General features: G+C 36.7%; 1 protein-coding gene and 1 pseudogene across 1 annotated transcript in view; one reads left to right on the plus strand and one right to left on the minus strand.

The window, feature by feature from the left end:
* Positions 1–7,947: 7,947 nt before the first annotated feature.
* NEGR1 (neuronal growth regulator 1) overlaps positions 7,948–22,705 on the plus strand; it is an 874,525-nt gene continuing 859,767 nt past the window's right edge. Inside the window, exon 1 of the mRNA XM_004025980.5 lies at positions 7,948–9,311. Within this exon, the coding sequence (XP_004026029.2) occupies positions 9,136–9,311 (176 nt within the window). The 5' untranslated portion in view covers positions 7,948–9,135. The remainder of the gene's footprint in view (positions 9,312–22,705) is intronic.
* LOC129524637 (rab GDP dissociation inhibitor beta-like) lies at positions 16,358–17,028 on the minus strand (annotated as a pseudogene).

Raw genomic sequence — 22,705 nt, forward strand, 5'->3', positions numbered from 1 at the left:
GTCAAAATAAATAAATAAAAAGCAACTTTACCTGAACTTCATATCTTGTAAAAAATTTGACTCAAAATGAATCACAGATTTAAACAGAAAACTATAAAAACCTTTAGAAAAAAATCATAGAAAATCTTCAAAAACTAGTGCCTAGTGAAACTTTTTAGATATGATACCAAAAGCATAATTCATAAAAGGAAAAAAAAAGTAAACTAGACTTCATTGAAATTTAAAACTTCTGCTTTATGAAAGATATTGTTAAGAAGATGAAAAGAAAAGTTACAGACTGGATGAATATATTTACAACCACATATCTGAAAGAGGACTCAGAGCTATAATATATATCAAAAAAAATTTCAAAACTGAACAGTAAGAAAAAATAACAATCCAATTAGAAAATGGCAAAACAAAGAGACACTTCACTGACAAGGATACATGGATTATAAAAAAGCACAAAAAAAGATGTTCAACATTACTAGTCATTAGGGAAATGCAAATTAAAATCACAATTAAGAACCACTACAAACCTATTAGAAGAGATAAAATAAAAACTAGTTACAATAGGAAAAGCTGCGAGGATGTGGAGAAGCCAGATTTCCCATGCATTGCTGTTGGGATGTAACATGGTACAGCCATGGCAAAATAGCTTGGCAGTTTTTTTTAAAAAAAAAAAAGTAAACATGCATTTATCATACAACATCACAATCATACCTCGGTGTATCTATTCCAGACAAATAAAAACAGGTACACACAAAAACCTGTACATTGTTGTTCATAGCAGCTTTATTTGTAGGTGCCCCAAACTGGAAATATCAAAGTGTCCTAAAATAGGTACATGGTTAAACAAACTATCATACATCCATTCCATGGACCACTCAAAATAAAAAGAGAAAAAAATCTAAAATATATTGATATAAGAAATAACCTACATGGATCTCAAGGGCAATATGCTGAGTGAATAAAAGCCAACTTCAAAATGTTATATGCTATATGATTTCATTTATTTAACATTATCAAAATGACAAAATAATAGTGATGAAGAACAAATTAGTGGTTGTTCGAATCCTAGAGGTGACTGAAAGTCTGCTTTTTTTTTCTTTTGAGAGAGAGACTGGTATTGATAAGATTATAAGGCCAATTCAAAAATAAAACCTGAACTCAGAAAACTTGCTGGGCAAGAGTCCTAGATTTGAACCAACAATATTTCTCAACAGTTCGTGAGCATTACACTCAGTTCATAGGATGCAACTGGCTCTAGCAGAAGTTGATTCTAAGTAGGAATGCTTCAACATTGTAATCTGTCCTAATTCCAGACTGGTTTTCCCCACAGTATAGTTTTCATATAGTTTCAAATAGCAAAATTTTTCAAGGGCTATGATGAAAACAAATACAAACAATATTATCAACAGCAACAAAAGCAAGACTTTTCTAGTTTTTGCTCTCATGATTTAAGAAAAAAAAAGGCTTATTAACGTTCTGCATGTGGTTCTATCTAAATAAAAGACAATTTATAGTATAACCATGATCTGAAATTTTATCAACGAGTTGAGGTGACAAAAAATACAGTACAGGGACACCCAAGGCTTGGTATCTTAAAAAACCTTCTTTAAGCTGAGATGAGGTAGACACACCCATCATGCATACTGGTGAACTGGAACTAAACCAATGTGAAGGTTGATTTTATCTGCCAACTTGACTAGGCTATGCTACTGAGATTTTTGGTCAAATACCAGTGTAGATGTTGCTATGCAGAATACTTACTAGAAGAGAGTAACATTTAAATCTGCAGACATTGAGTAAAGTAGATTAACCTCCATAATGTGGGTGGGGCTCATTTAATCAGTAGACGATCTTAACAGAAAAAAAGATTGTGGTCTCCTGAGGAAGAGAGAATTCTAACCCTGGATTGCCTTCAGGCACCAGCTGTAAAATCAACTTTACCTTGGGTCTCTAGTCTCCCAGCCCACCCTGCTGATTTCGGACTTCTGGACTTGTCAGCTTCTACAGCTATATGAGAAAATTCTTTAAAACAATATCTCTCTGTGCGTGTGTGTGTGTGTGTGTATGTGTATATATATAATGGATATAATATATAAAATGTACATATACATGTATATGCGCACAGACATACTTCCTTTCTATTGGTTGTTTCTGTGGCAAACTCTGACTGATACAGTCAGTGTTCTCAAAAACTTGCAGCTCAGCTTTGTGTAATCTAGGAGAAGTTTTCAGTAGTGATATCCAAGAATGTTTATAGCATCACTGTCTTTAATAGACAAGTAATATAAAACATATCTTCCAAAAATATAATGAATAAATATATAATTCTATAGATATACTATGAAATGCTACATGGATTCAAGAAATGAAGGAACAACAGCTGCACAACAGCACAGAGGAATTCTAACATATGATGTTAAGCAAAAGAAGCCAGAAACAAAAAAGTGTATGTTATAATTACATGTTGTATGATGTATTGTGGCTTTGTATGAGTACATATAAAAGCCAGTCATTCTTTCAGAGGGATTCAAAGCTAAATAGTAAAAATGTAAAGAAAATGAGGAAATGATGATGGTGAAATAATTACAGTGGTTACTTTTAAGGAAGAAAATGGGGGTTATAATTTTAAAAAGGCTTGCAGAAGGCATTTGGGGTGTTGGTAATTTTCTGTTTCTTAATCACTGTGGAATGAAATGGATGTTAACTTTAAAATAGTGCTTCACTTATCTGTACCTTCACATTCTATGCACTTTTCTAAAAGTATATTGTTAAAAATGTGTATTTCAGAACAAAAAAAATTAAATGTCATAAACATGGGTGACTGTTATAAATTTGGAAAGGTATTTGATATAGTCCTTTAAAATTATTCCACTTCAAAACCGGTTGACTTTTTCTCATCTTAAGAAAATCCAATGATTTACTTACCCATGAATATCATGACTTACAACAAGAGCAATAAAAATCTCAATCGTTGCTAGAAGTGAACATGGAGTGAAGTGGCAATAGTTTTCTTTCTCCTTAGGGCTATGTTTTAAAGCTATGTCTTCACAATCTTGTGTTAAGAAAACTATATTAACAGTAAAAATTATCACAAATTAAAAATTACAAATTCTAGTCAAGATGTCTTCATAAGTTTATACAGTGAGGTACTTCCCGTTTATACAAGCACACACATATACACAGACACACATATATCAATTATAGAAAAAAATATAAAATGCTAAAGGGACAAAATTAACAAGTCATAGTAGAGTTTGAAAATATACAAGATAAACACCTCTGCAATAAAAATCAGAACCTTTTAGGAAATTAAATAAATTACATAATAAAATAAAACAGAATAATTCTTTTGGAGAATAAGATCTTACATTCATATGTATACATGTGCCATGCTGGTGCGCTGCACCCACTAACTCATCATCTAGCATTAGGTATATCTCCCAATGCTATACATATGTAACTAACCTGCACAATGTGCACATGTACCCTAAAACTTAAAGTATAATAATTAAAAAAAGAAAATTAAAATAAAATGCCACCTTCTCAATCCTGAAAAAAAAAAATCTTACATTCATCATAGTTCAGTATAAAGTATAAAATTTGATGTTTATTTTTGAACAGAGGTGTTTGAGTTTCTTAGAAATATGTGAGAAAAAATCTTAAATAATAATTATTGGTTTTCTTGGAACCCACTGTAAATTATATAATGAAATATAGTTAAAGCTGTACTTGTTATCTTACAAGTAGAAAGGTAGAAACTTCAGTTATTTGAAAATGATTTCTACCCATATCTATTGTAACACTGTTCTTTCTTGTTTAAGTACTTAATTGAGATTTTCAGGGCCATTCTATGGAAATGGCTTGAAGAGCTTTGAAAGTAGAGTAGGTATCTCCGCACTCCTCCAAACATACAAACACACATATACGCTTCTAACTTCTTTGCTTACCCCCAATGCTGATGGTGAATAGATAAGATGCTAAATAAATTATAACTGAATAAATATATGATATTTAAATAGAATGACCCAATAGGCAAATAACTTTTTGCTTTTTTCTTCTTCTTTATGCAATAGCCATTTCCAGAGTGAATAATATGTAGCTGTCACAATATAAAGAAGGCAAATATTTACATGGGTTATTGCCCAAAATAAGCTCACCATTTACTTACACTTTTATTTGGGAAAAAACAACATAAAATGACAATTTCCTTTCAAAGAACTATTAGTTCAATACTTGCTTAAATAAAAGACCCCCTCTCTCCTACTTTACAATAACATTTATAACCAAACTATACATTACAACAATATAGAAGACCTTTGTCAGTGTATAATTGTAATGTTATTTGAGCAAGTCTCCTACAATTTAGGAAGAAATCCTAGAAAGTATTTTGTTGCCGTCAGCCATTAAATTCATTGCATCTGTGGTAACCTGGGCTACTCTACCACATGGCAAGTAAATGTAGAGATTGAACTGATGAGAAGGAGCTCTTTTTGTAGCTATAGAATCCAAATGAGATACTTTTGACAAAAAAATCTGCTTTATTATTTTATTTGAAAAACACAAGATGGTATATATTTTAGAAATATAACTTACAATGAAGTGGTTCTCGACTTGGAGTAATCCCCTTCCCAATCCACAGGACATTTAACAATGCCTGGAGAAATTCTGGGTATCACAACTATTGGCATCTACTGGATAGAGGCCAGGGATGCTGATAAACATTTTCCAATGCACACAGAAGTCCCCACGCTCCACACACACACACACACACACACACAATTACCTGCACCAAAATGTCAAAAGGGCCTAGATTGAGAAACACTTCTGTAGTGGAAGATTCCCCTCTACCAACAAATTTCTGGAACTTTGTATTTCTCACCCTGACCTGAAATTCATCAGTATACGTCAGTTTTAGTTGGCAAGGTACTCCAGGCTTAAGGCAGCTTAATTCAAACAGAGAATCAATTATGGACCAAGTTAGAGCGCTATTATTCAGAGGTACAGTTTATAAGGGCTTCCTGACTGCCTCCTTCAGGAAATACAAAATGATCTCATTAGCTCTTTCCATTAGGTCCTGGGACCTGTCTTGGCTAAAACTTCTCATGCCCACACAGTAATAACATGGTCTGTCGTGGAGTGGGGGGAGGGGGGAGGGGGGAGGGATAGCATTAGGAGATATACCTAATGTAAATAATGAGTTAATGGGTGCAGCACACCAACATGGCACATGTATACATACGTAACAAACCTGCGCGTTGTGCACATGTACCCTAGAACTTAAAGTATTAAAACAAAATAACACGAAAGATGAAGCTGGCTTTACTCATTCACTACCAATAAACAAATATAAACTTCTATTTTTTTCCATTCTAACAATCACAGTTACACTGTTGAATAAAAATCGAGTTTATTAAAGTAAGCAATCTTAAGAAGCTTCCTTATATAACATTACTCTTTCCAACATCCTTAGGGATTCAAAATACAGGTCATAGGGCATGAAAGGCAGGAGTGCAATCAATCTAGATAATGAAATAAACTGCAATCATAATCAGGCTCCACCTTTCTCCTTTTATACTAACTCCCTACTGATTATTACATTTCTTGAAATACTAGAAGTTGAGCTTTTAAAGCGAAAAAAGGTACATCATTATAAAGAAATAATAATTAATTCCAATGTCACTTCCTTAAAATTCTAACCAAAGGAGTCATCCATTATACCCACTCCACTATTTGCCTCTAAAATGTTCTAAACAATGCTATTACCAATTCTTCTACTTCAAAAAATTCTACTAAAGAACTATTTGCTATTTAAGCTTTTTTTTTCCTCATTTTGTTGTTGTTTGGTTTTGTTTCGATTTTCCCTCAAAAAGAGCCAAGACAGTCCGAATTTAAGTCTCTGTTTGTAAGAATTCCAGGACTTCAAAAGCAAATATTAGAAACCACGTAAAAGCCTGTCAGATGTTTTGCCCTTAGAAAGGTTTAGGGAATAGGAAGTCATAAAAGCTTTTAAATTCATTTTCTTTAGTCAGAAGACTAGAAGTACAAGGGTCTGGAGAGGCTGCCCTACCTGACATTCTTGCACTTGCTGTAAATAATAGTGACGTACCTGTTAATAATTTCCCCCATAATCCAGACATCTATACACTAAGTTCAGTCATTGCTTTCTTTAGATGGGTTCTCCAAGAGTTAAGTGTGATCTGTGAATGGTAGTTGAGATAAAAACTAGAAATAAAGAAAGGAAACTGTCTTTAAAAGAAGTGGCTCCAGTTTCCGTTTACAAGCCTGAAGGGTTGTTGTACATATTAAAACTGCTGCATAGCTCCATCCCTGGTCAAAGAAAACCCTCCTCCTACCACCCCCACCCCACCCCCGTGGACACTGAAGATGTCAGATCTCTGGGAAACAGCAGTCAGAAAAGGATGCTTTTCATAGCTTGTACTAGAAAACACTGGCACCCTCATCCCTGCTTAAAATAGCACTAAACTGAGTCACAATGCAGGAAGCTATACCTTCTGTGTCTCTTCAATAGAATCTAGCTCGTTTCTACTGAAATGCTAAATAATACTGCATAGTTTTGCCCATGTGTGTGACATGCCAATTCTTCTAATCCCCCGTTTGCCCTAGATAATTTTACGATTTATCCATCAGAGTGCCACGCAAGATAGAAAAATGCAGTTAACAAGATGACAGTGTTACTTAGGTATTTGGCATCGATATTAGTGAGAGTCTGTCATTTGACAATTATTTCCCTAGCATACCAGACGGTAAAGAAAATGTTTTCATTCATCCGCAAATGACTAACATTTTATTGATGTTTCAAAATGCGGTTGAAACTATTGCACTCCCAGTTTCCGAGTCGGTTTTGAGAGTTAAGGCAGAATACTAACATCAGTGACTCCTGCCGCAAATGTCTCCGTTAGCTGCCCAGCCTTGGAGTGCCAGTTCAGCAGGGAGGTGTTGCTAGTTAAGGATTCTTCTGTAAGCCAATCTGGGTGGTCACAGGTGATGGGAACCCTTCCTTTTCCCCATATATCCCCGTGCATGGCGATAAAAATCACTCTGAACACTGCTACCACCAAGCAAAACGACTCCCTGCCTGCCTCGTAAAGAGCTCAGTCTGCGGAGGCAGCCGGATGCTGACCCCTGCAGAGAGTACTGCTTCGGTGCGCTTTGCCAAAGGACCCTGCTAGCATTATGGAAAACGAGTTACGGACGTGTGAGGTTTTGCTTTATTTCCTCCAAAAGAAGAAGAACTGGGATCTGGCAAAGAATATCTTCTTCAAACACTGCTAAAGGGGGATGGGGTGGAGGAAGGGAAAAAGTGTGTGAGGGGGAGGGAGCTTATTTTTTAATTACTTATTTCCCATTTTCCCTTCCCCGCTCTGCTTCCCAAACTCCTCGCTGAACAAGACTGATTGGTGTAACTGCTAACGACTCAGCCTCGTTTCTCGCATTGATCTGCAAATGGCCCGGAAAAGCTTAGGGATCTTGAATCTGGAAATGAGTTCAAGAAGGAAAGAAGAAAAAAGAGTAGGGGTGGCCCCACGCCTAGAATCTCCTTCTGCCTTCGTCCAGGACAGGGCTGAAAACAGCCCGGCGAGCTGCGGAGGGGCTGCTGCGTGGGGAAGCGGAGGTTACCGCTCTGCACCGCAGAGGAGCAAGCCTGTTCAACGCGGTGCGGAGGCTGTTAACAAATACAACCCTGCGACTCGTTAAACCCCTTAACTCTGCCCTGCCTTGACTCGGGTGCGCCGATTATTCGGCCTGATAGGCTCAAATGGGTTAAACTGCCTCTTACATAACTGGACCGCCTGGCTCTACACAATTAAAACACTTGATTGCAGTCTTTTCCCGACTCTACATCCCAGCACGACCCGCCCCGTCCCTCCCAGCGCGCCTGCGTGCCGCGCGTGCACAGGCCCCCGCGCGCACGACACGCTGTCTATCACACACACACTCCATGTTGACCATAAACAATCCCCTACTCACACACACAACTTAGTGTCAACACCCACAGATAAAAGAGGGGCGTCCTGCAATCCATACGGGCCGACCGCCACAGACACGCAAGCTGCTCTACCGCAAGGCCTTGCACCTCCTCGTGTCCCCGCAAAAAAGCAGCGCCCCGCCACCGTCCCTACCTATTCCCGAGAAAACGCAGAGAGAACTAGTTGGCTGCTCGCTAACTGCAGCGTAGCCACCCAGGCAAGATTAGAAGAAAATAAACAAAAAAACAACTCACAGTCGCCGGCGTCATGATGGCGCCGACCACAACTTGGAGGACTTCAAACTTACGGTGCCTCGAGAGGTAAAACGCACCGGTGAGGGAAGGCAAAGCGCCCCTCAGCTCTCTTCACCCCAGCCCTGACACGGAGACTTTTCTAGCAAAGCATCCCTCTAGCGCTTACGACAGTAAGGAAAGCCTTCATTCTAAGGTGCCTCTCTTTCCCCCTCAGTTTGCATAATTGTGATACAGTTCCTCCTATTTTTTTTTCGTTGTCTTGCTTTTTTTTTTTTTTTCTTGCTATCTATTTTCTTTCTTTTTTTTTTTTTTATTATTTTTTTAATCCCCCTCCCTTCTCCATCCCCAGTCCCCTGGCGGGGTTGCTAAGGAAACGGCCGCTTGGCAACGCGCGCGAGCCCGGGGGCCGGCGGCCGGCGCAGCGCCCCGCGCTGCTTCTGCTGCTGCTGTTGCTGTTGCTGCTGCTGCTGCGATTGCAGCCGCCGCCGCCGCTCGCCCTGCCTCCTCCGCCGCCGCCGCGCCTCCTCCCTCACTCGCCGGCGCGCTCGCCTCCTCGCTAGATGGTGTGCGAGCCGCCCGAGAATTAGACACACTCCGGACGCGGCCAAAAGCAACCGAGAGGAGGTGTAGTGTGGTGCCAGGGGGAGGGAGGGGAGGGAGGGAGGGAAAGCGAAGAGGAGGAGGGGAGGCAAAAACACCGAAAAACAAAAAGAGAGAAACAACACCCAACAACTGGGGTGGGGGGAAGAAAGAAAGAAAAGAAACCCACCCACCCACCAAAAAAAAAAAAAAAAAAAAAAAATCCTGTGGCGCGCCGCCTGGTTCCCGGGAAGACTCGCCAGCACCAGGGGGTGGGGGAGTGCGAGCTGAAAGCTGCTGGAGAGTGAGCAGCCCTAGCAGGGATGGACATGATGCTGTTGGTGCAGGGTGCTTGTTGCTCGAACCAGTGGCTGGCGGCGGTGCTCCTCAGCCTGTGCTGCCTGCTACCCTCCTGCCTCCCGGCTGGACAGAGTGTGGACTTCCCCTGGGCGGCCGTGGACAACATGATGGTCAGAAAAGGGGACACGGCGGTGCTTAGGTAGGAAGAACGGCGTGCTTTTCGTACTTGTTTCGGTCTATCTTTCTGTCTCTCTTTGAACCCTCTTTGCCTTCTTTATAACACAAGCAATAATGCTGGTGGTGCTCATCATGGAAAGACCACATCTCAAGAATTCCAGGTGCAGATTCTTCCCGGAGCCCCGGCCCGTTTATGCTGGGGCAGGTAGCAAGCTGGACTCGTGATGCTAAAGCACTTTGCAGGAACGCCAAGTAGCCTGGGGATGAGTGAACTGTCAGGTTTAGAAGGAGGGGCAGGTGCCACTTTGAAACTCAGTGCACAAGGTCTCTGTTTTACTGTCATGGGGTACTCCTGGAGAGTCTGACAAGTTTATCAGGTTTGTTTCTATTTTACTCCAGTATAAGGGACTCTTTCAAACTGCTGTTCTCTGCTCCCATTTATTTTCCCTCTCACTTGGACACTTAGGCTCGATTTCTTGCTCTTTATCTTTCTTTCCTTTTACCGCTTTCTGTTTTCTTTCTTTTCTCCTTCCTCATTCTCTTATACCGTTTTCCCCACCTCCTTGTAACTCTTTTTCCCTCCAATATCTCTTTTCAGACCTTTTCTATTTTCTGTTTTTTCTCTCCTTTTTAAAATTTCTTCTCATATTTTCTCATTTTTATCTTCACGACTCTAATTTCTGTTCCTCACATTTAATCCCCTTTCCTCCCCTCTTTTACCCTTTTTTCTTTTTGTCTATTTTTTTTATTCCTCCTTAATGTCCCTATCCTGTGCCCTGTCTTCCCTCTTTTGACTCCCATTTCTCATCCCTCTCCCCATACTGTTTCCCACCCCTGTGGCACACACAGGCATGGTCACTCTTCCCCTCCAGTACCATTTACTCACCCTCATAAATCTTATTTCCATAAGCATACTAATTCACATACTCTCACATCCTCACATGCACTGGCACTTCCATGCTTTAAGAACCACTTCCACATTCAGATTGTCTCTCACTGTTTTTAAAAGGCATACTCTCCTTCTCTGTTCCACATTGTCACTCACACATGTGTACACACTGCCTGTCTCACTCGCTGCTCTCACTGTCTCTGCTTCTCTCTTTTTCTCTTTCTGTGTCTTTCTATCCCCTCTTTCTTCCTACCTTCCTACCTCCATCAGTCTTCACTTTTACTTATTTTTCTCATTTTCCCTTCTTTCCTCTGAGCTTGAGCTCTGAGGTGGTTTGTCATTAATAAACATCCATACCCTGATTTTACCCCTAAGCAACACTGCAGAGTGGGAGTCTGGGAATAATTTATTTCCTATGAAAATATAAATGGATGATCAGCAAAGCTTAGATTCTAAACAAAGCTAAACGCCCTATTCCTTCATTTCTTTCCCATCACCCTCCCTTCTCCCCCTGCCACCCCACCTCACATTTCCCTGAAAGATCTTCTTTCTCTCCACTGGGTGGTAGTTGGCTTGTAAGTGTGGCTTGCACAACATCAGTGTACATGACATGTCTAAGGTGAAAGAGAGTGGGAAATGTTTCTGTTTGAAACATGCAACATATTTAAATTTAATGATGTGGGTGTGGTATATGACTTACACCTTTTGGAACATGCCTATGAGTTCAAATTTGGAATACTATCGTATTTTTTAATATACACTAATACATATGTTTTAAATAATTTCTGTTTTGAATAACAAATGCCACTATATACAAAAGTAACTAATATCTTTTATATTACACAGTAAAAAAAAACTTTTCATTGTTGGTAACAGTGATAAACTCTTTGTCACAGAGAGGATATAAATTAAGCCTGTATTTTCTCTTTATGTTAAGTTTGTTTTAGAAGTTTGAACAACAGTGGTAAGGGCAAGACACTATCTTCAGAGATTGCAAACACATGTCATGGGAGCTGCAATATGTATTTTTGTAGCAAGCAACATATTGCTTATTTGTAGTGAGCATTACCATTTCCACCCTAAAGGGTTTAGGAGACTGCTTTTCTTTCAATAATATATCCTGGCATTTGGTTTCCCAAACAAACAACAATTTAATAAATACTATGGTTAGTGAAGATAGCTGGACCCACATTCTGCTTCCAGGAGACCAATGTTTAGTTCACTCATTGCTTCCAACAGTGAAGCTTCCCTAATATGTGGGGACCATATATTTCCAGTGTTGTTGGTTTGGTGCAGTCCTTGTTTACTTTGTGTGCTCTGTACCTCATCCATTTTGATGCTATATCCCGCATTTTGTGATATTGAGGGAACTTTTGACTTTCAAACTTCTTAAAGAGAACAGAGTCTCTGTGTCTTCTCAATAATGTTTCTAACAAATTAGATTTTAGTTTTTAAATTTTTTATCATATGAAATAGAAATTTGAACTGCATTACTTTTACTCAAAGCAATTTGCTTACAGTAATTCTGAAATTCTCTAAGAAGTATCCAGTTGTTGAACTTCTTACATTGTCTGTAGGTTTTAAACTAATTTAACGTATCCATTTATAAGAAATTCTCTCTCCATTAGAAAATGTTAAATATTGTCAGTTATTTTTTTCTTGACTCTTCTCTACAGCTGGTAATTTCCTCTGCTCATAGACCATTACAGATAGAGCTTAAGGACTAATTGAGTATAGGCAACTCAGGTGATGCATTGTTTTTTAATCAAGAGTAATGTCACAGTTATATTTTGTTTTTTCTTTGTATACTTAAAACCATATCTGTTGTTATTCTCGAACTCACTAGAAAACAAAACAAAATTCTACCCTTCAAACATACGCCCTTGTCCCATCAAAATACATGAATGAAGTGCTCAAGAGAACACTTAACCAAATTACATGACATCATTCATCAAGCTTAGCCCAATATATTCTATTTTTAATGTAACATATTCCTCACAGTGTCTTTAATAAAAAACAAATAGTGGCATAACAGTTATCAAATAATTTTAAGTGCTAAAGGCCTTAAAATGCAAACATGCCAGTCAGTGACTCTGTTGCTTGTGGTTACACTAATAAAACAGAAGTTTAAAGGTCGAATGATACATTTCTGTCTCCTAAGTGCCAGAATATCTGTTTTTGAGAAGAGGATCATGAAAAATAAAACTTTCCTTAAGTGGAGTTATAATACCCAAGGGAAATTCATTCTGTTATCTAACTGTATCTATCATTTTGTAAATCATCTTTTCTGTTTAGCTTAAATACAGGATTTACAATGACATTCCACTTAATAATTTTAATATTTTTATCTTTTAGGGTTAGTGAAGCCATACATATGAAGTGTAAAGATGTTTCTTACTTTTAATAATGTTATTCTGTGCTAAATTTCTGAATGATTCACTTGAATTATTTGGACCTTCTTGATAAAGTATTTAATGATACAGATATTCAATATAGTAATGTTTGATATTTCCCTTTCTTAAGCTTTGTATTTAAAAAATATATGGTGTCTAAAATACATTGTAATTTGCTATAAACACAAACTGTTGCCATTAACTTATTAAATATAGACTTTAATTGCTACTATATTTAATATATACAGTATTTTATTCTTAACAGAACTTGTTAATCTTGTATGGAGACATTAACTTTTTTTCCATGTTTTGAGTTGCATTTTGTGAACATGGAAGATCTGAGTTAATGTGTCATGGGCTGATCTAGTAGAGAACAGGAAGTGCTAGAACCACATTGGTTATGCTTCAGGACCCAGTGTTTCTAGAACTGGAGAATTCAGGGGAATATAACTCTGCTCTAGAACAATACATAAATTTCAGGAGACTTAAAAAAAATCATTTTGCAGTCACTTTAATATGAACCAGTTGCTTTATTCTTACCCTCTTAACAAATACTGTTATGTAAACATATCAAAAATGTTTAATACTCCTTGGAAACAATACTACGAACATTCTCATTTACATTCTCCCAGTGCCTGCACATTTTTAAAACACGTGTTATTTTTAAGCTAATTTTTTCAATCTGTTTCTTATTCAGCCCGTCTCTATGAAGTTTGTACTTTTTTAGCCGCCTTTCTAATATGAATTCAAAATATCCTATTATCTGCTTGTCATGCTTTAATCGAAGAAAGGAAGAAAGATTCTTTCCTTAATTGTGATATCTTCTTTTACTTTAGCAGAGTTAAACACAACTCTTGTCATTTTAATGCAATAGATTTGAATGGAAGTTATGTGATATCCTACTATGATACTCTAATATGGAAGAAGGCTTTTGCTTAGGGCGTATTTCTACACTATTGGAAACCGCAGAACTTTTACAAGTAAATTTATGAATGAATATGACAAGTATTTATTATTGCTTATCCTATTTGTTCACTACATTTGTCTTTTTATTAGACTACATTAACTAGTTATGATTTGAAATGCATGCTGTTAGTTACAATAAATGATTTCTGTATGAGAATACAGAATTACCAATAGCAGTAAAAATCAATTATGGTGTACTTTTGGAATAATATTCGAGACTCTCACATTTTCTGTTGAGTTATTCCTACACATTGATGCATTATACCTTCCAAATACACAGTTCAACTTTACCGATATTTTCAATTTAGGACATTAAGGCACTATTTTAAAACCTATATGTTTATTAAATAGTATTATGAAGAAATAGTTTTAAAATCCTGAGTTTTTTCTCTTTTTAAAAAGAGAGGGATAATGAATTATCAGAGTGGTCAATCTGGAAAAATATGTTCTAGGATATGTAATAAATGCTAAATGTTACCTATATTGATTTGCAGAACTGTTCTATTGGCAAGATATATTACTTGATACATTAGTACACAACTATTAATAAAAGTATAAGATAATGTTTTTAATTTTCTAGATGAATGTATTTTGCCCAATCTTTTTAGTTCAGAAGAATTCAAAAGCCCATGTAGTTGTATAGATCTTTGAACACAAGCGTGTTAATGAACTACTTGTTTTAAATAGATAGACTTTGCAATTAAATCACTCCATGGAATAAGTGAATACTGCAATACCTGACTTCTAAAGAATTTACAGAAATGTTCACATCGTGGTCTGTGTCAGTTCTAGGCCTGACTGGCCAGACCCATCCTTTGTCCATCTGCTATTCTGTGTTATGGGGGTGGCGGGGGGGTCTGCGGGTGGAGGCTGGAGCTAATCCCTCAAGCTACATTTCCCAGTCTTCCTTGCCAACTATCTTCAGGCTGTCGTTAGCCAATGGAAAGTAGTCTTTGGTGAAGGGACAACATCATGAATTGAGGGGCTAGGGCATTTCTCCCTTCCTTCATTGTTTTGGGCAGTGTATATCATTGTATTCATCTCCCACTGGAACCTTTTTTGTTCCAACTTCCAACTGATAACTAGCTCCTGTGTTTCTCTTTACTGCTTTATCCCTTTATTCCTTCAACCTAGGAGTAGTAGTGGCTTCCTGATGTTACGAACCACTGGGTTATCTTACCACATTCTATTTGGCTTCCCAGGTATTCCATCTCCTTTAAAATACATTTCCTGCATTAAATTTTCCCATTTTAAATATCCAAAACGGTTTGTGTTGTTTGTAGAACCTTGATAGATGCATAGTGAAAAGTGATAGTTTTTGTGATTTTAATTATATTTGATTGAGTGACTGCTTTGCCAGTGGCACCATAAGTGTTGCTCGCCAGCACTGGATGTAATAGTTTTTTAAGGAAACACGCATAGAAGTTAAACCATAAGAATATTGAGGCATATTACAAAGAAAAAAGAAGAGGCTTTATAATCCATACACAGATTATGTTAATAAACCAAATGAATAAATGGAATATTGAATTAATATATCATTTAATAATTTCAGTAGGAAAATATATAACGTTCTTATGTGTGGAAAATAAATTGATGAGATTCAATAACAGTGTTATATTTTTGACTGAGCCAAAAATAACTATGATTAAACCCTGCTTGTAGATGTGTGATCAGAATGCTGAGACAATTCATACAGTGTTGCCTATTGAATTTAATAAAAATTAAAGATCTTTCTTTATGTAGAGTAACATCTGAGATGATAATGAAAGTTTCTGGTTTTTATGAAGTATATGACCATAACAATATCCCTAATTGAACTATTTGACTATTGTAGGAATTAGTCTCTCAAACCAGTGGAATCTTTTGATTAAAAATCAGATCATTTTTCTACCGTATCTTGTTTCAAAATTGCAGAAATTAAGACAGTATAGACATCACATGACTTACACTTTTCTTTTTTCTTTTTTTTTTTTTTTTTTGAGATGGAGTCTCACTCTGTCCCCCAAGCTGGAGCGAAGTGGCACAATCATAGCTCAGTGCAGCCTCTAGATCCTTGGGCTCAAGTGATCGTCTTGCCTTAGCCTTCTGAGTAGCTGGGACTACAGGTGTGTGCTAACATACCTGGCTAATTTATTTTTATTTTTAGAGATGGTGTCTTACTGTGTTGCCCAGACTGGTCTCAAACTCCTGGCCTCAAGCCATCCTTATGCCTCAAGCTCTCAAGGAGCCAGAGTTATAGATAAAAGCCACCTCTTCCCTCTTAACTGTATATCAGATGATGTGGTGACCTTCTCGTTTACTTCTGTAAAACAATTTCTAAAAGACACTTATGTTTGTGTCTGGCTCATATATAAATAAGCGATTGTCATTGAGTCCTACTATTGGTACATTTTTCTGTAATTATTCAGGAGAAATGATAATTTAAGACTGTCGTTAAATGACTCTCTCAGGGATGCTCTAGAGAGGACTTCTGAATTTGGAAGGAAGTTAAATTTCTTGATATCATTCATTACATTTCTCTGGAAGCTTGCTGATGATATTAAAGATTGTCATTGGCACTTTCTGTGCATATGAAAAGATAAAATTTATTGTTTTTTTTCCCTAGGAGTATCCTATTAACTGTCTTTTTGCTTTTCTAAAGGAAATGTTAAATCGGTTCACATTTTATTTTGTCAGGTATTTTATGTGTTTCAGATTAACCAGTAGAAACAAAAATTACCGTATGACTAGAGACTAAAATCTCAGATTTTTCTACAGTCATAATCATTATCAAATTGAGTTTTAATTACTCTGCTGTATCTATTACAGAAAAAAATGTGGTATAACTTTTAAGATCATTATGAATAAATAATAGAAATTTTTTGATATTTTGTGAAGATGTATTTTCTGTTTTTCTTTGTCATTTTAATTTCGATTAGAAAAACACGTGGGTGGCATCGTACGTGCAGGAAATAAAGATCTGGCTTTCTGTTCCCAAGTCTTTCGGTATCAGGAGGTCACTGATGCTAACAAATTTCTGTTCAGTTAGTTCCAAGAGCTCCAAAGCTGGTCTGATTTCCTTCTCAGGCTCCTTGGTTTCCACAGTCGTACTAACTATGGCAACGTACTTCCCTTGTGCTGCTACATTGTGCGCAAAGGAGATCATGCAGACGTAGATATCTGACTTTCGATTGACTTGGTTCTGTGGAATAATGATCTGGCAGGAGTTGGCATCATTGGTGTTCTTGATGGGGTGGCTGAGGATGCAAATAACTGATCACCTGGCCCACTTTTTCTACCCGATCTTTTACACAGCTGGGGTCACAGATGAACTGCTTACAGCGAGCAATTTCTCCTTCCGATTTTACACCAATTACTTTTCCATTCTGCACAATGATTTCTTCAATGGGTTTATTCAGCATATAGGTACCTCCATAAATAGCACTTAGCCTTGCAAATCCTTGGGGCAGTTCTCCAAGGCCATAGAGTGGTTAAAGGTATGGGCTTTTGCCATATCTTGCCAAAGACTCACTGTAAAGTTTAATTGGATCAGTTTTAAACAAACATTGGGATACCGATACAGACAACTTGAGACAGTTTATCTTTTAATCAGTGTAGCTATGTGCTTCTGCTGCTCAAGAGCTGGATCCATACAGGTTGTGTTCCATCTGTCCTCTTGAGGTTCAGGAGATTCTAAATTGAATAGTCCACGGTTTGGGACGGCATCCAGAAGTTTTCCCTATGACTTTATATTTTGTGTTATGTCAAATGTTATGGCAGGGCCCAAATAGCCTAGCCACAAGTTTGGTTTATGTGGGCATAAAATTCTAACCAAACTCCAGACAATAGGGAGTCATTTGGAGAAAGCCTGTATGTGGTGTTTTAACCTAATAAAGTTGATGAGAGAAAAGGGGAGAGGAATCGAACATAAAGCAGGTAAAGTGTAGCACATCTTTTGTATCTCAGGCGTGGCTTCTTCAGTGGACCAAGCTGCAATGCAGTATTGACTTGACAGAGCCTCTACTTCTGTCTCAAAATGGCTCCAAATGATTTCTATACTGCAAAATAAAGCCAAATTCTGGAAACTAAAAAAAAAAAAAAAAAAAAAAAAAAAAAAAAAAGAAAAAGAAAAAGAACAACACGTGGGTTTGTAGTGGTAAAATGCTCATTAAGCTATCCCTAGGGCCTTAGCACAGAAGCTTTCATGTATCAGGCCAATATCTACTAATTTTTGAATTAATGAATCAATGGAAGGGTAAGTGAAGAAATGAATGTATTTAAGTGTTTTTTTTTAAATCCATATATCAACAGTCCCTGCCTTAAATAATTCCTGCAGTCTTAGTGGTTTAAGACATATGCATTGGAAATATTATTTAAATTATTTAAATTACAGGACACAGTCTACTTTGAAGAAAATGTACTTTTTGCTAAAGGTATTATTAAATAAAATGTACTAAAATATAAGGCATTTTACATAATAAAGGTAAAGTATTCTTTGATTAACTTCTATTTTGTGTGTACTTGCGTGTGTGTGTGTATGTGCTATGTTAAGATTTCAAGGGTATTCTTACTGTCGGTTTAAGCGGAAAAATTTGAAATGCAATGACCTAGTTGTTGTAAGGTTTTGAAATGTGGTTATAATTTTAAGAAGATCCCAGATTTTAAATTATATGGGAAGGCTTTTGCCCTTGACAGTTATAATCAACAGATAACAGGAACAGTTCAAAATAGCAAAATGTCTGTTGTGACCTCCTAACATTTATTTCTGTTTCTACCTCGACTTATGGAGCCTTCTATCCTTTCTCCTAAAGCTTTAATTAAATAAAATCAATAAGGATATAGAGGTAGAAAGAATTTGCTGTTAATATGGATGAATAACTCAATTGTAAAAAGTAGCAACATGCCCCAAACCAGAGCATAACTTTTGTATCATTTTAACCATCTCCTAGAGGTAGGTCAACAGTACTTTATAAACCACAGTGTATTGATACTAGCTGATAGAATTTTAATGTGGTCATATGGCTTTGATTTATAATGTTGAGGATGTTATCTATTGGTGTAGTGGTTTCTAAGCCATATCAGGTTCTGAATTCTGACAGAGGACCTTTGATGCTCTTATAAGCATTCAGCTGGCATGGGAATTGGTCTCTTAATCACTTTCTCTAAGAAAAGGAGAATAGAGGAAAGGAGGAATTTGGCAGTGTTGCCAGCATTAAATGTTGCTCTTTTGAATAAAAGCCAATATATTGTACTTTCCAAATAGCTGGTAATTTACTCAATTTAGGGAAGATGCTTATAACCCTTTTCAGTCCAGAACAAAGTTGTTCTTTACTGTATTTTTCTAAGTCATTTGGACATAGGTCCAGTGCTCATGCTCATGCTGTTGATAGAGTTTGTGTGTGTATTAGCGTATGTTTAAAGCTGTGGCTACTGCCATAAAATATGTAAAGGTTTTAGATAACTTAAAGGGCCATGGAAAATATGTGTTTCATTGTCTTCAGAAACTCCTTTCTTTTCATGCAACTAAGTTAAATTTAGAGGTATTAATGAATTTAAGAGATATTGTGAATATAAGAGCTATAATCAGAAGATAGTTTATGTATTTTTTCTAATAACATTTATCCTGTTATATAAGGGTATCTAATAAAGAGATGATAAAGTTTTTCTAATTTAATAAATAGAATATTTCTTACAGTAGAATATATTTAGATACATAATATTTGATTTGAAAGTATTTTCAAATTAATATATTTGTTCATTGATCAGTTGAATAGAAAATGACATGTAGACTACTTAGTTAGTGCTTGGTAGGTTATTAGTGTTCAAAACCTGAATGTTGAGTGAAAGAATCGGAGTAGAGATGGGGAGGAAGGGAAGAGGAAGAAAGGGAGGGAGGAAAGCACTTTAAGCTGTATTAGTGACTTCTCATCAAATTACCTTAAACTTTAGATCACTTGGGATGACATAGAATTAAGCCCAGAAATTTCATTATTTAGAACTATAATAAGAGAAAATATATTTAGTTTCTTATAATTTATTACATAACTGAAAAATTCTAAACCCATAATTTTCTGTATTAGTCTGTTTTCATACTGCTGATAAAGACATACACGAGACTGGGAAGAAAAAGAAGTTTAATTGGACTTACAGTTCCACATGGCTGGTGAAGCCTCAGAATCATGGCAGGAGGCAAAAAGCACTTCTTACATGGTGGCAGGAAGAGAAAATGAGGAAGAAGCAAAAGCAGAAGGCCCTGATAAACCCGTCAGATCTTGTGATACTTATTCATTATCATGAGAATAGCATGGGAAAGACCGCCTCTCATGATTCAGTTACTTCCCCTAGGTCCCTCCCACAACACGTGGGAATTCTGAGACAACACGTGGGAATTCTGGGATATACAACTCCAGTTGAAATTTGGGTGGATGCACAGCCAAACCATATAACCTTTCCATGATGAAGTGATATACACTGTACGTATTGAAGTTTGAAAATTATATTTTTCATCCAGGTGTATATCTTCCTTCTTAGTTACTAGTCTATATTTATTTTAGAACATAGATAGCAGCTTTATACCTTGGCCTGCAATTGGGTCAGGGGCCATTTTTTGGAATAAGTTCACAGAAGGATATTATATGTACAGTAAGTGCTCATTTAATGTTGTTGATAAGTTTTTAGAAACTCTGACTTAAGCAAAATGATGTATAATGAAAATAACTTTTCTTCCCTCCTCAACATTATAAGGAAGCAACATGGAACAAAATGATGTTATTCAATCACCTGCTGTACGTTGTTTCACTTAAAGTTGCGGCTTCCAAGAACCTATTCACATCGTTGAGGGATTATAATACATCTTTGAAAAATCTTCTGCATCTCTTTCTTGAGCTTATGCTACTTATTTTTGTTCAACAATTATTAATTCTAGACGTGAAGTTACTTTTGTTTATTTGCAAAGTTTATCATCTATCATGATTGCTTAGTTTTATTGAAATTGTTCATGCTTTGAGGCATCCAGAATGGAAGTAACCAGAGCTTGAGTTCCTGCTTCTCTACTTACTGGCTATGTGACCTTGAACAAAAGCCTTGTCTCCACAACAGAAGTACACGGATTAAATGAGACATTATACGTAAAATGCTAACAGTACATAACACATAGTAAGTACTAAAAGTACATTAGCTAATACTTTTATGCTGCTTTTTTTCTGCTAATCTCACTTTGAAATTTATTGGCACTTGGCTTCACATCTGGAAGTAGAAACACACTAAAACATGTTTTAGCTGTTAGGGTGCAGACCCAGAGCACTCAAAAGAAATGGAATCACAAATTTTATGCTCAGCAGACTGATGGTGATTTGATTCACTTACTTGAAGTGAGAGATCACTATAATTGGGTGGTCACATGAAACATTGAGGACGTAAGTGAGAAATGGAAAGAAACAGAAGAGAGGAAGTGAGACTAATTAGAAATATGTAATGACAGTGAAAGAGTCAGAGGATGAAGATGAACATTTGTGACAGTTTAGAATGGAAGATATGACAGCTGGTGATAATATTGGAATAGTTGATAAGAGGACTAGCATTAAAAACTTAGCAAACTCTGGATTCCGGGTAGTGTAGCAAATAATTATTGAGGATTAGATATGTTCTTATGGTTCCTCGGAGCCATAAGAGGTTATGCTTATGCAGTAGGTTATGCTGAAGGCAATGCAGTTCAGAAGCAGTAGGTATGGGCAAGAACTTTCCCTATACATTGCCATTGTTGCCTAGGCAATATACTGAATAAAAGCTCGGAATTATGTATGAATGCTTGTCCTAATTCTGCATATTTGCAAAATGCATAGCATAGTGTTTTATAGTCATGATGATGGAGCCATCATCAAGATCATGATTCAGATTGAATCCACAGTCCCAGAACATCTACCATATATGACATACATTCACAGCTGTGTACAATAAGCTATTTCTTTCCCACTCTTATAGCCAAGTAGTTTGGCAAGGGAAGGTAACTTGACCCAGGTGGAACAGTTAGGCAGTGGCTGAGCCACAATTACAATCCAAGTCCTTTATCCCAAGCCCAGTGCCTTTCTCATTATCTTGTAACTCTTACTAAAAGAGATCAAAACAATTGATAGATTTATTGGCTATTCATTTATTATGCATTTACTCAGCACCAACTGCCTTTTAGCTTCTAAGTCTACAGTGATTAAAAACATTGAGAAAGTATGTTTTATAGTTGAGGAAATGTGAAATTCTTTAAATGAGATTACATATTTGGCATATTAAATGTACATGCTATATATTATATATGCATATATATTAAAAGGTCACATGCATTTACTAGACAGGAAAATTTTGAATTTTTAAAACTACTATAGATATTCTGAAAAAAAACTCTCATCCATAAATGATTCCATCCCTAATGATTACAAGCTATTGATAACAGAAAAAAATAAACAGCTATTGAACATCACTTAGAGTTAGGTATAATGTATTGGTCACTACAATGAATCCTCACAACAAACTATACTTTTTCTACTTTACAAATGGGGAAACAACCTCATAGAAGCTGAGTAATTTTCCGAACTTTATTACAGCTATTAATGCATAACCATGATTTGATCCTAGGCCTGTGTGTCTCCAAAGCTCATACTCATTTCCTTTCAAAAGCTGCAATATGTCCTGAAGCTTTTTTGTGCACTCTAGTCCTTAAAAGAAATGAAAATCAGTAGTTCCTTGTTATAGTATTCCAAGTCCCTAGTTTAATCATCTGAATGCCCATCCTGATATAACCCTGAACAGCTGAATCACCTTGATTCACTCCTTTGAAAGGGGTTAGGCAGCCAATAATTTTAAGCACCGTTATTTCCCAAGATAGGAAGATCCAAAGATTCAGAGACCTATAAAAGTTCCTTGTACTCCAATTTCAATAACATGTCAGTAGTAAGTTATAGAGTCTTATGTTTAATTGCCATCAATGAATAAAATCAAACATATTAGATATGTTGCCTTTTTCTGCTAGCTGGTGGAAGTAGTTTATATAGTTTATAGCCTAATTGAGTGAAAACTTGTTTGTATCTAATAGCACATAATTTAAGAATCTTTTAAAATGTGCTTGTATATCCGTCTTCTAGAGACTTTGCATGTGTACCCAAGAGAAGTGTAAATTTTATGATGGCTGTGGCTGCT

Source organism: Gorilla gorilla, chromosome 1 (genome assembly GCF_029281585.2).
Source record: "Gorilla gorilla gorilla isolate KB3781 chromosome 1, NHGRI_mGorGor1-v2.1_pri, whole genome shotgun sequence".
NCBI lineage: Eukaryota > Metazoa > Chordata > Mammalia > Primates > Hominidae > Gorilla > Gorilla gorilla.